General features: G+C 37.3%; 1 protein-coding gene across 1 annotated transcript in view; it reads right to left on the reverse strand.

Annotated features, from left to right (window-relative positions):
* Positions 1-16,928, reverse strand: part of LOC126484952 (uncharacterized) — a 91,576-nt gene that overhangs the window by 54,958 nt on the left and 19,690 nt on the right. The window contains exons 6-9 of the mRNA XM_050108553.1: positions 5,522-5,580; positions 4,934-5,005; positions 4,596-4,784; positions 4,404-4,547 (exon numbers count right to left, since the gene is read on the reverse strand). Coding sequence (XP_049964510.1) covers positions 4,404-4,547; positions 4,596-4,784; positions 4,934-5,005; positions 5,522-5,580 — 464 coding nt within the window. The remainder of the gene's footprint in view (positions 1-4,403; positions 4,548-4,595; positions 4,785-4,933; positions 5,006-5,521; positions 5,581-16,928) is intronic.

Consider the following 16,928-nt stretch of genomic DNA (forward strand, 5'->3'; position numbering starts at 1 on the left):
CCTCTGCTGCTCCCCCCCCCCCCCCCCCCCCCCCTCCTCTCTCTCTCATCACACACACACACACACACACACACACACACACACACACACACACAATTTCCTGCCACTGTGGCCTTACTCAGGCTATAGCATGGAAATACTGAAGAGAGAGTTGTCAGTTATCTGAAGAATTATATCATTCAAAAGATAATCCTTGTAAACGTGCCTGTCTGCTGCTCACTGAATTCTCTGTTTGCTGAATAATGATACATCCCCATATAAATATTTACATTTCATCATATCAAGCTGAATTTTCCATTACTGTAATTATTTTAAATGTTAATAATTGACATACAGTATAAGTAGTCAGCAGAAAGTTTATCACAAAATAATTTTGCTAACATCAGTCTGGTCCCTTTCAAGTAATTGCAACCTAAATTTTAGGTTAGTCATGTCCCTCTTTCAAGCTCTTGTGAAAAAAGTAGTTAATAAATCATTAAGTCTGCTCAGCAAGTTTTCTTCATAAATAATGTCTCTTTCTACATTATTAAGTAAAACTAAAAAAACAATGGAAAGCCCAGGATGAAATAACAACAATATTATGAAAAGTATAGATTGTTACTCACTTTATAAAGGAGCCACAAAAAGGAGACACTGAGTTACAGACAGGCACAGCAAAAAGGCTACTATATATTTTAGCTTTTGAACAAAAGGCCTTCTTCTAAAGTAGAACACACACACACACACACACACACACACACACACACACACACACACCAAACTGAGTGTCATCATGTGTATGTTGGTTGTACTCATGTGGATGTGTGTGTGTTCTACTTCAGAAGAAGCCTTTTTGGCCAAAAACTAAAATACTTAGCAGTCTTTCTGTTGTGTTTGTCTGTGACTCAATGTCTCCTGTATATGGTGAGTATCCATCTATCCTTTTTGTATTACTGTTGACACTATTAAGTAGACATTTTATGTGAGCATACTGACACTGTTTAAGTTACTGGCAGTGAACTGTCTCCAGCTGCTACATACTCATTTTAGTAATTATTTTTTATGGGTAACTTTTGAAAATATGCCTTTACGTACATTTCACATTTACACATGTGATTTTAAGCAGAATGAGCTAGGATTTATGTTTGATGGATGATGCTTTTATGTAGTATATCTCAAATCTAATCCAAACAATGGACCTGCCCAATATCACAATCAGCACACAACACAGCTGAAAGAATAATGAGGTGCTAACTAAATAAATATGTGTTGTTGGGGTGATTATTTCTTTCTACATAAAATCATTATTTTCACATTAGATTCATTAAATAGACTGGAGAATATTAACTGTAGTAATCTACAAGCAAAACTTGGTGGATGATAGTATCATTCCTGGTAGGAATAGATCATAATAAAATCGTTTCCTTCATATTTATTCAATTTCTATACTGTGTTCTAATTTACCAACTGCAGCATCATTTTACCAATTACTAACCAGTTTTCCATCCCCTGTGGCTATATCTATGTGGCTATATCTATGTTATCAAAGGTCAAGTGGTCTGCAGGGCACAATGAAATAAGCAATTTCAGTGAAGAATATACACACAATCCCAGTTAAGAGGTTTACAGAGCAAAAAAAGGTATATTTTTCAGAATTTTCAGATGTTTGCAAAGATTTTCATAAGATACAAGCATTTTGCATGATCTGTTTCATAGTAAATCAGCGTTTGTGATTTGCAGTTACAGTAAATAAGTAAAATCATGTCACATTAGTTTTCTCTGTAAACAAAAGGACATATTGTTTGCATTATCATAAATTAACACTGTTGTGAAATTTGTTAGTGACTACAACCTGAAAGACATTTCAGAGAAACAGTAAAACTATTACCAAGTTTTCTGTTGTCATAACAGATATCCCATTTTGGCTGTAAATCCCTTTAGTTCTAAAAGGCTATTGGTGATGTAATTGTAGCATATGAGACACTTAGATTAAAAGAGAATCAGCAAGTTTAGTTTAAAGCTATTTGTTTACTGTACTGTAACATATTGTATCAGGCATAAGTTTTTTGTTTACTGTTCAGTGAAATACTACATCAAGCATAATGCAACCCTCTGTGTCTGGTGTTCTTTGGCAGGGGATGAGTTGGTTACTATTTGTAAGCAGCTGGAAATTGCTCTAACCACTGTCAAGCAATTACAAGCTGTCACCAATGGATGTGTTATGAAGGCTCTGAGTGTTATGTACCAGTGATATCAAAGGTACTATTCTGCAGGAAATAAAGGATCCATCAATACTTGTCCACTTGACTATGAATGCCATGTCAATGGTGCATTAAGGATGTACAAGGGAGACAGGGACCAGGGAGCTCAAGATGTTACATCCAACCCCTTTACTGACAAGTCTGAGGTGCTACCTTCTACTGAAACTAAAACTCAGCCAATGATACTAACTTGGCCGGTTGGGAAATCTGCTGTGTCCTGTGTCAAAAGGCAATAAATGCAAATGTCTATTATCATCAGTGGTTTGAACATACAGTGAAATATGGTGTCCCTAATGGAAATGGTATCTAGGGCTGAGAAGGAACATCAGGTGCACTCAGTGCATATACCTTGGGGCCTCATTCAACATTTTGAAGAGGCTATTTTGGCAACCACTATAGATTGTGGCACATGCTAGAACAAACAGTTCCTGTTGCCTGTGCTCCCAGGTCCTATTTGGTTCATTCCAATGATTAGCAGAGAAGGTTGTGAATAACAGTCTTGCTCACAGAGTTTCAATGAAGACATCACCTTGCACATGGCTCCTGCAAAGCTGAGCTGTTTTTATCGCTACGTCGACGATACCTTCATCATTTCGCCACATGGACAAGAAAAGTTAGACGAGTTCCTGGAACACCTGAACAGCATCCACGACCACATCAACTTCACAATGGAAGTAGAGAAGGAGGGTTGCCTGCCATTCTTGGACGTGCTTGTCCACCGTAAACCCAATGGGTCTCTACGTCATAGTATTTACTGCAAGCCCAACCACACGGATCGGTATCTGCATGCCACCAGCTTCCATCACCCAGCACAGAAACAGTCAGTTCTGAGGACCTTAGTGCATTGAGCTGAAACTGTCTCATATGCTGAAAACTTCCTGAGAGAATTGAGCCAGGGACAGAAGAAAAAGTGTTCATAGCACAAACAGCAATTAGATAATAGTGTGAAAGTACAGTTAATAATTACTTTTTAACTACAAGAGTAGTTCAAAAAGGATGATGTGGGATTTATCACAAAAAGAATTATGCATTTGTTAGAACAGTGTAGGATACAGCACTGTAAGAAGTGACACTAAATACTGATTCCAGTTTGTATGTGCAGCTGAGCAATTTCCAATACTATTCAAAATAAAGAAAAATGCATGTTGATCAGAGCAAATAATGGTTGCGTGTAAATATGAAAAGTATTGTGAAGATAGAAAATCTATGGTAATGAGTGACACTCTGATTGTGAAGGACAAGGATATTGTGGGAGAAAACATTGGCCAAAACACTGAGAGGTGGCAATCAGAAGAAAGGAATCAGAACAGCATGTGAGAAGAAAAGAAAAAGTGAAGTCTAGAGACCACAGGTCACAAAGAACAAATCTCAGATAAGATAGAAGAACATGCAAACTAAAAACAGAAGACACTATTGTAAAACTGTAACCAGATGAAAGAAAATTGTGTTTTTTCCTATATCTCTTATACTTTTCAGTAGCCTGATGAATTAATGGCTTGTATTTCACTTCATATAGCTTCACTTTTCATATTAATAGCTACAATGGAAATAACATCTTCCGAAATTTCGATTTTTTGTTTCACTGTATTATTTATCATTTTAAATGCAGAAGCTGACAGTCTTACATTATCAAATAACAAAAAATCGCCGGCCAGGGTGGCCGAGCGGTTCTAGATGCTACAGTCTGGAACCGCGCGACCGCTACGGTTGCAGGTTCGAATCCTGCCTTGGGCATGGATGTGTGTGCTGTCCTTAGGTTAGTTAGGTTTAAGTAGTTCTAAGTTCTAGGGGACTGATGACCTCAGAAGTTAAGTCCCATAGTGCTGAGAGCCATTTGAACCATTTGGACAGAAAATCCAGGATGGAATGTAACAATATTATGAAAACGATAGTTGCAACTCACCATTAGTGGAGATGCTGAGTCATAGATAGGCACAACAAAAAGACTGCCACAAAATAAGCTTTTGGCGAACAAGGCCTTTGTCAAAAATAGACCACACACATACACACACACACACACACACACACACACACACACACACACACAGTGATGCAAATGCAACTCATACACACACGTGACTGCAATTCTGGCAGCTGAAGCCACACTTTCATAATACTGTTACAGTTTTACAATATGCTACAATAGCTGGATACATTAACTACTTGGCAGCAAAGATTCAGAACACAGCTACATCCAGACTTAATCTGTTCACCTGATAATGACAAGATGTTTGGCAAATCAATCAGCATTAAGTAGATGCCTGCGCTGAAAGCAATAATTGAAGCTGTATATGAAGTAGGGAATTGCTTAAATAGAATAGGTGAGATGCACCTTACACAGTAGTTGAGACATACCTCTGTAGTTTTTAAGCCTTCTTCAAGAGCAAAACACACTCCAGACTGAGCTGCAGTTTTCTGAAGGTGTTGAAACATAAATTCATACTCTTCTTTTGCTTCAGAATACACAACACTTATATATGTCCATCCAAAATGTTCAAGCATTTTCATAACTGCTGTTGTTAGTGCTGTTAATTCAGGAGCAACCTACAAATATAAAGAACTGACGAAGTACAAGAGAAAATACTAAAAAATGAGTAACTATAATTATTTGTACATCTGTGAAAGGAGGAAAACAATTTAAAGCTCAAAATAAACAATTTAAAAGTTTTACTCTACTATCCAGTTTCAGATGCCATTGTTTTCAAGTCAATATAAACACATGGTTGGTTATTTGGTGAATAACTGTACATGCTAAAGAGCTGCCACTGTATGGAGTTGGGAATAACTCTCATTTATCATACACTTTTAACAGCTGGAACGTTCATAAAAGAAAGCTTCATGTGGAAACAGAAAGTAGTAGATATTTCTGTCTTCTCTAAACAGTAACTGTCAAACAAACTACACTTGTTTCAATCCAGTTCATCTACAATATGTTTAGACTTAGGCATTTTTCTGTCATGCACACAAAAATGGTGATGACAATATTATGGAAAGGATGGACTGCTTGCTACTCACCATGTAGAGGAAACACTGAGTTTCAGACAGGCATAACGAAAAGACAGTTCTACAACTGAGCTTTCAGCTAAATGGACTTCTTCTAAAGTAAGTAACAAACACATGTTCTCACCAGCACAACTCATACAATCATGACCACTGTCTCTGGCCACTGAGGCCAGACTGCCAATGTTTATTTATACCATTCATGTTTCATCATTTATTTTTGACACATCAGCAATCAGAAACTTTGGCAAGAAACTCATACATTTGTGCCACTAACAAACTGTTCCTTCATAATCTTTGGTTATGTAGATCATATAGTTCTGTTGGAGAAACTCAAATGCTATGGCAATAAAGGAATTTCTCTTATGTAGATAGACTCACACATCCTATAGAGATAAAATTAAACAGAGAGTTGGGAAACATTAAATATGGTATCCTACCTGCTCCTGTTCATGATTTTCATAAATGATTTATCTAGAACTATTGAAGACACAAAAAATTGTGATATTTTCTAATGATGTAATTACACTGATATAGTGCCCAAAAACAGCAAGGAGCATAAATCCTTAACCCTACATACACTAATTTTATGAAATTCAAAACTATTAAAATTACTTAGATAATGAAAGTGTGGGTAAATTGCCCAAATACCTCATTTCTACATCTTTGCACTTAGAAATCTCATTGCATGGCTAGAATTGCTGTCACAATTTGCACATGTTTGCTCAAAATATCACATGGTACAGTTTCCTATCAATAAGATGTATTGAAGTCAAATATTTGTATAAAATATTTTATGACTACACTGTCTTCAACTTGTCAGTAATTTTCAATAGCCCAATTAGAATTCCTGACCTAAGGCTGTATCAAAATATGTTGAGAGTCTCAATTTGTATGGGTCTCACACCAATACACTCATGTTAGTCAGTCCACTGGTAAGAGCCTCAGACAAAAGGTCACTCTTGACATGTTTGACATAACCTCAGGCCAAGAATTACTCACAGGCTATTGAAAATGACTGATATGTTGAAAATGATTTAGCCAGTGGAACAATTTATGCGAGTATGCAACTTCAATAAATAATTATTTTTAAAGGAAAAATGGTCACTACTGCCCTTCGCTAGTAATGTGGCAAGTATGAATAATCTTCTGGGGCAGTACAGCTAACATCAGAAAAGTATTCATTCTACAGAAAAATGTGGTAAGAATATTGTGTAAAGTTGGTAACTGAATATCATGCAGAAGAATCTCAGGAAGTTTGAAATTCTTACATTCATATGCCAGTACATTTACTCCCTAAAGCTATTTATGGTCAACAACAAAAGTGGATTTAGGATGAACTCTGGAATTCACAACAACAATGCTAGAAGTAAAATTACTCTCCATATAGTCTAACAGTCTTGTCAAGGAACCAAGGTGGAGTTTTATATTCCAGTACATAGGTCTTTAACAGGTTACCAGCAGATAGAAGTTAGAAATTCTTGAGCACATTCTACACTCAAATATACTGAATTTCCTTTAAACAGAGATGCTTCTGTCTATACATCAGCATGGATTTAGAAAGTGTCACTTGTGCAAAAGTCAGTTTACCCTTCCCTCATTTTTAATAAATGTGTAGAATTTGGAGTTTTTCCAGGTGTACTTATGGTATCAAAAGTTGACCCAGTTTTTAAAAAAGAGGACAAACATCTTCCCCGAAACTACAGACCAGTCTCCATTGTTCCAATATTCTCAAAGATATTTGAGGCACTGATACATGCACAAATAAGCAGCTTCTTTGAAAAACACAATATCCTATGTAGCAATCAGTTTGGTTTTTGTAAAGGGAAAAACACAACAGGGGCCATCTTGGAAATCACTGACCAAACCTTAAACAGTTTTGAAAACAATAACATGGTATCACTGGTATTATGTGACCCAAGCAAAGCTTTCAATTGCATTCCTGTTGACATACTACTGGGGAAACTAGAATTTTATAGGGTGAGAGGGAGCACTTTAGCTGTGATAAATTCTTATTTAAGTAACTGAAAACAATTCGTTTCAGTCAGAAATATAAACTCTTGCGTAATGGAAATCGGCACAGATGTACCACAAGGGTCTATCCTTGGACCCTTCATCTTCATTGTAGCTATTTAATGATTTACCTAAAAATATAGCCCACCCCGTCGTGTGTTATGCTGACGATACAACACTACTTACCTCACATCAGAACATTTCAGATCTGAATAAACTAACAAAAGAAACAACTGATAAGGCCCTGGACTGGTCTGCAGCCAATAAGCTCCTATGCAACCTTGATAAAGCCCAACAACTTTAAATTGGAACATCAAATGAAGTAAGCAATAAGTTGGTAAAGCTCTTAGGTATTCACATTGACTCTAAACTCTATTGAGAGGAACATGTCAATCATGTATGTGAAAAAATATCTCGGGTGGCATACCTTATCTTGAAACTAAGGGGGGTAGTGTGCTTAGAGTACCTTAGGGTGACATACTTTGAGCTATTCCAGTCACATATTTCATGTGGTCTGATTATATGGGGGCACTCCCCTCACATCAAGAACATCTTGAAATTACAAAAAAAAGTCTTACACATAATATGAAAAAGAGGTCATAGGGAGAACTGTCGTCCTCTTTTTTTGAGACTAAGAATATTCACAATTATAAATTTATACATCTATGTGTCTGTACTCTATAACAAAACAATATTACAGAATTTATTGCCAGAGGGGAAATACATGAACACAACGCCAGAGTTAAGGGCAATTCAGACATACCATGCCACAGAACAGGAAATTCCCACAAAGTTAACCAACTCAAAATGTTCAATAAACTGCCAATTCATGTTCAGTCTATGGATATATATTTTTTAAATTAAGTGGTACAGCTAGCTGTCAGATCATTCATTCTATGACATTAAAGAATTCTTTGAGATGCCTGAGGAGGATATTAGCATTTAAAAGTTGTCTGTAGTTAAACATATTATTGTGTGCTGTGGTTAATTGTGTGTAACTACATAGAGTATACAATAACCAATACAATAGTATATTATATTAGATTATAGTATAGCTTATTGCATTAACTTCTAGAAGCTATCCTGGTGAAATTTGGTACACTGCCAAGATTAGATTATATTAGATTAAATTTACTTTCATTCCAATTGATCCGTAGTGAGGAGGTCCTCCAGGATGTGGAACATGTCAGAAAAACAACAATACATGACAAATATTTACAACTAAACCAAATAAGCTAATGTACCATTCCACAGGTCCCAAGTGGAATGATCGTCATTTTTTAATGAACACTAAGAGTCATTTTACAAATACTAATGCACTGAATTTAAAATAAAAAAGTTTTTTATTTATTTATAAGGTAATAAACATGTAATACAACTACTGTAATACTTATTTACAATGAACACATTACCGCACTGAAATGGTGCAGAAGTTAGATTATACTTACACACACACACACACACACACACACACACACACACACACACACAAATTTTCAATGAACACATTACTGCACTGAAATTGTGCAGAAGTTATGTTGTACTTATATACAAATCAATTGGTTTTACTAAGAAATTCATCAATGGAGTAGAAGGAGTTGGCCACCAATAAATCCTTTAGGCTTCTCTTAAACTGAATTTCATTGGTTGTTAAGCTTTTTATGGCTGCTGGCAAGTTATTGAAAATGTGTGTTCCTGAATAATGCACACCTTTTTGTACAAGACTAAGTGACTTTAAATCCTTTTGAAAATTATTCTTATTTCTAGTATTGCTTCCATGAATTGAGCTGTTGGTTTGAAAAAGTGATATATTTTTAATGACAAATTTCATTAAGGAATAAATACGAGGGCGGTTCAGAAAGTAACCTCCGATTGGTCACAGTGCGGGTTGTGGGGGGAGTAGCGATGCCATCTGTGCGTTCACGCACTCAACAGGTCAGTCGGCATCAAGCCGTGGTCGAGTGAACGTCGTACCTGCGCTAGTTTAGTTTTTGTGGCAGTTTGAAATGTGTACTGCAATAGAAAACCCCGCCAAATGTGAAGTGCGTGCTGTCATAAGGTTTTTTACAGCCAAAGGATATTCTGCAGCAGCTATTCATCATGAGCTTTGTGCCGTGTACGGACCAAGAGTTATGAGTGAAGGAGTTGTCCGTGAATGGGTACGTTTATTTAAAAGTGGACGAGAAAACGTTCATGATGAAGAGAGGAGTGGTAGACCATCATTGGTGACTGACGAACTCGTTCAGACAGTTGATGCAAAAGTTCGTGAAAATCGACGTTTCTCAATGTCAGAGTTGTCTACTGGTTTTCCACAGATTTCTAAGACTCTCTTGTACGAGATAGTGACAGCAAGATTGGGTTACCATAAGTTCTGTGCACGATGGGTGCCCAAAATTCTTACCGACCACCACAAAACTCAAAGAATGGCCTCTGCATTAGACTTTCTGTCACGTTATGAGGACGAAGGAGAACCATTGTTAAACAGAATCGTGACCGGTGACGAAACCTGGATTAAGTACGTGAACCCTGAGAGAAAAGAACAATCAAAGATGTGGGCACATTCAAATTCGCCTACCAAACCAAGAAAAGCCTCGCAAGATTTTTCTGCCAGAAAACTGATGGCAACGGTGTTTTGGGATGCCAAAGGGGTGTTGTTGGTTGAATTCATGGAACGTGGTATGACCATTAATCAAGACGTGTACTGTGAAACAATAAAAAAGTTACGATGGGCTATACAGAACAAACGCCGTGGTATGCTGACTTCCGGTATCGTTTTTTTGCACGATAATGCCCGTCCTCACTCTGCTCGCAGAACAATGGCCCTTCTTGAGTCCTTCAAGTAGGACGTTATCAACCATCCACCTTACAGCCCAGACCTGGCGCCAAGTGATTATCACCTGTTCATGCATTTCAAGAAATGGCTCGGGTCACAGCGGTTTGATGACGACGAAGAGCTCAAAGATGCGGTCACAGGCTGGCTCCAGGCACAAGCGGGTGATTTTTATGCAGAAGGAATTTCAAAGCTTGTGAAGAGATACGATAAGTGCCTCAATCGCTATGGAGACTATGTAGAAAAATAGTGCAAAGATGTAGTTGTAAGATGTATATATTAAAATATTTTTATTTAACTTGGTGTATTTTTTTAAATCAACCGGAGGTTACTTTCTGAACAGCCCTCGTATATTGGGAAGCAGCAGTTAGTGTCCCTAGTTCCCTAAACAGGCTTCTGCAGGATGTTCTTGAGTTCACACCACATATAACTCTTACTGCACATTTTTGTGCCCAGAAAACTTTAGCTTGGCTTGATGAATTACCCCAAAAAATAATCCCATATGACATTATGGAATGAAAGTAAGCATAGTATGCCAGCTTTTTCATTTTTATATCCCCTATGTCTGACAAAATTCGCATTGCAAACAGAGATTTGTTAGACACTTCAGCAGTTCTGTGGTGTGCTCCTCCCAGTTGAATTTATTATCAAGCTGTAATCCCAAGAATTTAACACTGTCCACTTCTTCTATCTTCTTGTCATCGTATGTTAGACATATACTCTTGGGACACTCCTTACAAGTTCTGAACTGCATGTAGTGTGTTTTTTCAACGTTTAGTGACAAAGAATTGGCTAGGAACCAGTGATTAATGTCCACAAATATTTTATTGGCTGATCTTTCTAAGACTATACTTGATTTGCTATTTATTGTAATGTTTGTATCACCGGCAAACAAAACAAACTTGGCATCTGGCAATGTTACTTATGAAAGGTCATTGATATACACAAGAAAAAGTAAGGGCCCCAAAATGGAACCTTGTGGGACCCCACTTGTAATTAGTTCCCAGTTGGATGATGCCTGATAGCTTGATACATGTCTCTTTCCTAATAACACCCTTTGTTTCCTGCCAGAGATATAAGATTTGAACCATTTTGCAGCATTTTCTGTTACACTATAATATTCTAGTTTACTTAAAAGGATATTGTGATTTACACAGTCAAATGCCTTTGACAGATCACAAAATATACCAGTTGCCTGCAATTTTTGTCTAATGAATTAAGCACATTTTCACTGTAAGTGTAGATAGCCTTTTCAATATCAGAACCTTTTAGAAATCCAAACTGTGACTTTGACAGTATGTTATTTGAGATAAGATGGTTATAAAGATGACTGTACATTACTTTTTCGAAAATTTTTGAGAATGCTGGCAACAGTGAAATTGGATGGAAATTTGATGCTATTTCTTTATCTCCCTTCTTAAACAGTGGTTTAACTTCAGCATATTTCAGCCATTCAGGAAATATTCCACTGATAAATGACTGGTTACACAGATAGCTTAATATGTTACTTAGCTCAGAATCACATTCTTTAATTAACTTTGTTGATATTTCATCATACCCACTAGATGTTTTTGATTTTAAAGATTTTATGATGGACATTATTTCTGTTGGGGTAGTGAGGGTCAAATTCATATTATGGAAGTTACTTGAAATGTCTGGTATAAGGTAATCCATAGCAGCATCTACCGAACCTGACAACCCCATCTTTTCAGTAACAGTTATAAAATGTTTGTTAAAAAGTTCTGCGACACTACACACATCTGTCACCAATGTATCATTTACTCTTAATGCTATTTGTTCCTCTTCATGTCTGGTTCTACTGGTCTCCTCCTTCACTATATCCCGTATTGTCTTTATTTTGTTATCTGATATGACTATCTTTTCCTTGTAATATATTTGCTTTGACATCCGTATTACAGTCTTTAATATTTTGCAGTATTTCTTATAATGTGCTATAGCATCAACATTGGAAATGTTTCGGATTGACAGATACAGTTTTCTTTTTGTTTTACAAGATACCCCTATTCCTCAAGTAATCCATGGCTTCTTTGTAGACTTTGCTCTAACCTTGGTAAGTTTTGGGGGAAAGCAGTGTTCGAACAAGGTAAGCACTTTATTAGCTAAAATGTTATAGTTTTCATTCATACCATGAGCACTGTAAACATCAGTCCAGTGAATGTCTCTGAGGAGTGTCCTAAAATAATCAATTTTTGGCTTACTAATTACCCTCTTGAGCTCAGATTTAACAGATTTTATATCCTGTTCAGTATTAACATTTAACAGAAGGAACTGCATGTCATGGTCTGAGAGGCCATTGACTATTGGTTTTGTAATATAATTTTGTTCATTGGACTTTTCTATAAAGATATTATCAATGGCTGTTTGTGAGCAAGTGGCTATCCTAGTGGGGAACTTTACAGTGGGAATTAAGTTGAATGATAGTGTTACTAACTCAAATAAGCTCTTATTGGGAGAGTCTTTAAGGAAATCTACATTGAAATCACCAGCAACCACTACTTCTTTGTTTTTGGTTGTTAAATGGGCCAGTACAGCTTCAAGGTGGTTTACAAACAGATTAAAGTTACCTGCAGGTGCTTGATATACACTTAATATTATGAAGGATTTTTTTGTGAAATTCTAATTCTGTTGCACATGCTTCCATATGCTGTTCTAGGCAAAATTTATGAATGTCTATGTTCTTAAATTTATGACAGTTCCTGATGAATGTGGCAACTCCTCCTTTCTCCATTTCTGATCTACAAAACCCTGTAACACTTAAAAGTTCTATACCAGTGGTCACATGATGTTCAGAGAGGCAGATTATGTCAGCTGGGTTTGAAGACTCTAATTCATCTATGCAGATAATTAATTCATTAATTTTATTTCTCAGTCCTCGAATATTTTGATGCAATAAAGATAGCTGAAATTTCACATTGACTGAGTTAAAATTGGGTGGAGTTAAAATATCTGCTAACAGTTGAAAATTCTTAACCAATAGCTGTTTATGCTGATGTAATAAGCTGTAGTCATGTTTTTTGATTTCCTTCTCAAACTGAAGGTTTGTCTCAGTTCTAACCTCTCTTAAAATTTGCTTTCTTTCTGTCCTCCCTACCCTAAAAAAGGGTCTTTTCTGAATCCTATAACCACTGGTATTTTACCACTCATGGCAGTGCCTCCCCCCTTTAACTTTCCTGCTATTTCCCCAGCCAATTTACCCTTCCCCTTCCTGTTGAGGTGAAGGCCATGCCTAGTATAATCCCACCTACTGAGAGAATCAACATGAACCATACCAATGTGTGACCCCGCACCCGACATGAGCAGCTGTTCCAGCTCCAAATTAACTCTCTTGACAGAAGAGTTCAAATGAGGTCAGTCATGGCGCCCAAGAACAGATACAAACTCAACACTAATATGCTTCGATGCTGATGCAATCTTCGCCAGGTCACACTCTATACTGTACCCAGGATCTCTGTCAATACTGTTACCTGCCCCACCCACTATAACCACAGTGTCTTCCTTAGTGAAATCTTTGCAAAGTGATCCTAAATCCTCTGTCACCTGCTCCAGACCAGCACTAGGTTTAAAAAAATTGGTGACCTGGTATTCTGTTCCTAGTTCATCCTGCAAAAGTTGGCCAACACCTCTTCCATGGGAACTACCTAACAACAACACTTTCTTTCTCTTTACTGATTTCCCTACATTCTTACTTTTCAATTTGCTGCTGAAAGTTTGTTGTGCCCTGTCTACACCTGCAACTGGTTGAGGCCCACCAGCTTCTAACTGAAGCAACAGGTCAAATTTATTTTCCACATTCACCATAAAGCTGTCAGACAAAGTTCTAGGCCTGTAGGCCTGTTCCTCCTGTTGCCTGTTGCCACTTCCCACCTCTCTTTATCTTTCTCCCTCCTTAACCTGTCAAGATCTCCCCTGGCCTTGTCTAACTCAGCCTGAAGGGTGGCAATTTTCCCCTCCTGTTCTAGTATCTTCCTATCTCTACTACAAATCCTACAAAACCACTGATGAGTCTCATTTACTTCCCCTATTCCCACGCCACTACAGTTACCCACATGGAAAAAACTACAGCACCCATCACACCAAAGCCCCGACCTAACAATTCTACGGCAAGTCAAGCACTTTTCACTCATGATAAACGTAATAGTTTATTAAGAATAAGTCAGTTAAATTACAGATAAACACGAAAATATGGTTACACAAATTTGGCCTATACGCAACTGTGTGTAAACAAAAACAAACGTGCAAAGTTCCTGAAACAACAACTTAAACTTTACGCTACTTTCCGGAAATGCTAGTTAAATAATGAAGAGGTACGCTAAGTTAAATTGCTGGAGAGAGCAAGGAACAACTAAACGAAATTCTATAGATTTGCTGCAGCAGAACGTAAACAGAAAATACGACTGTATGGTCTTTTTGCGTTTTCTGCTTTATTACGTAAAGAAAAATGAAACCTTCAATGGTACACTTAAACAGCACACTAATACACTTATTTACCACGTAATCAGTACTAATCTATATGTTTTATAATCTAAAATGACTTATCTTTACGAGAACACCATAACTCGCGCTAGTCGCCTGGCTGCAGGGCCAAGGTTGATATGTATTCTGTAATGTACTGACACTTGTTTCTTTTATTATTCTGTCTGTACTAGTACATCCTGTATGACAAAGCCAATATCATTGTAAAATGATCTATGGTGAATAAAATTCTTGATTCTTGATATCCTGTAAACCATGACTGAAGGACACCACGCAGAATCCATACTCCTAGATTCCCAGAAAATGTTTTACACAGTGCCCCACAGCAGACTGTTGATGAGGTCCAAGCATACAGAATGTGTTCCCAGATATGTGAGTGGCTCAAATACTTTTTTAAGTAATCACAGAAGTGTTATGGGACCATTGGTGCTGTCTGTATATATAATCAGTCTAACAGATATGGTGAGCAGCGATCGGCGACTATTTGCTGGTGAAGCTGTAGTGTCTGGGATAGAGTCAACTTTGAGTTACTATAGGAGAATACAGGATGATTTAGTCAGAATTTCTATTTGGTGTGGTGAATGGGAGCTTGCTCTAAATGTAGAAAATGGAAGCTAAATGTAGATGAGTTATAGTATAAGTGGTGTGCTGCTTGGCACAGTCACATTGATTAAATATCTAAGTACATCATTGCAAGGTGATGTGAAATGGAAATAGTACATAAAATTGATTGTAGAGAAGGTGAACAGTCAAGTATGATTCATTGGGAGAATTGTAGGGCAATGTAGCTCATCCATAATGTAGACCATGTATAGAAGACTTGTACAACCTATTCATGAATACTCTATTTGTGCTTGGGATCCCCAACAGGTTGGATTAGAGGAGGATATCGAAACAATTCAAAGGTAGGTTGCTATATTTGTTACTGGTGGGTCTGATTAATGTGTATTTCCGAAATGCTCTGTGAACTCAAATAGGAATCCCTGGTCTTTCTGCAAAAACTTACTGATGAAGTTTAGAGGACTGCTGTTTGTAACTGACTGCAGGATGACTTATAGCCACAAATGTACATCTCTTAGATACACTGCAAAACCAAAATAAGAGAAATCTAGGATCACACAGAGGCATATAGACAGTTGTTTTTTCATCACTCTGTTATGAGGGTAACAGGAAAGGGAATGACTGGCAGTAGTAAAAGGTACTCTTCAACATGTGATGAAGCAAGCTGGGATATTTTTACTTCCCCTCAGGTTTGCCATCTACCTCCTTAAATTCGTTTTACACTTTTAACTAATTACCATTAACATACATGAGTATAATATGCATTTTCATAAAAGAGAAAGGTTGGCCCTCAGTTTAAAAGAATATAACACAACATCTAATTTTGTGCTGGGTTTTTGGTGTTGTTGTTGTTGTTGTTGTGGTCTTCAGTCCTGAGACTGGTTTGATGCAGCTCTCCATGCTACTCTATCCTGTACAAGCCTCTTCATCTCCCAGTACCTACCGCAACCTACATCCTTCTGAATCTGCTTAGTGTATTCATCTCTTGGTCTCCCTCTACGATTTTTACCCTCCACGCTGCCCTCCAATACTAAATTGGTGATTCCTTGATGCCTCAGAACATGTCCTACCGACCAATCCCTTCTTCTAGTCAAGTTGTGCCACAAACTTCTCTTCTCCCCAATCCTATTCAATACTTCCTGATTAGTTATGTGATCTACCCACCTAATCTTCAGCATTCTTCTGTAGCACCACATTTCAAAAGCTTCTATTCTCTTCTTGTCCAAACTATTTATCGTCCATGTTTCACTTAAATACTACACTCGATACAAATACTTTCAGAAATGACTTCCTGACACTTAAATCTATACTCAATGTTAACAAATTTCTCTTCTTCAGAAACACTTTCCTTGCCATTGCCAGTCTACATTTTATATCCTCTCTACTTCGACCATCAACAGTTATTTTGCTCCCCAAATAGCAAAGCTCCTTTACTACTTTAAGTGTCTCATTTCCTAATCTAATACCTTCAGCACCACCGGACTTAATTCAACTACATTCCATTATCCTCGTTTTGCTTTTGTTGCTGTTCATCTTATATCCTCCTTTCAATACACTACCCATTCCGTTCAACTGCTCTTCCAAGTCCTTTGCTGTCTCTGATACAATTACAATGTCATCGGCGAACCTCAAAGTTTTTATTTCTTCTCCATGGATTTTAATACCTACTCCGAATTTTTCTCTTGTTTCCTTCACTGCTTCCTCAATATACAGATTGAATAACATCGGGGATAGGCTACAACCCTGTCTCACTCCCTTCCCAACCACTGCTTCCCTTTCATGCCCCTCGA

The sequence above is a fragment of the Schistocerca serialis genome, chromosome 6, assembly GCF_023864345.2.
Source record: "Schistocerca serialis cubense isolate TAMUIC-IGC-003099 chromosome 6, iqSchSeri2.2, whole genome shotgun sequence".
NCBI lineage: Eukaryota > Metazoa > Arthropoda > Insecta > Orthoptera > Acrididae > Schistocerca > Schistocerca serialis.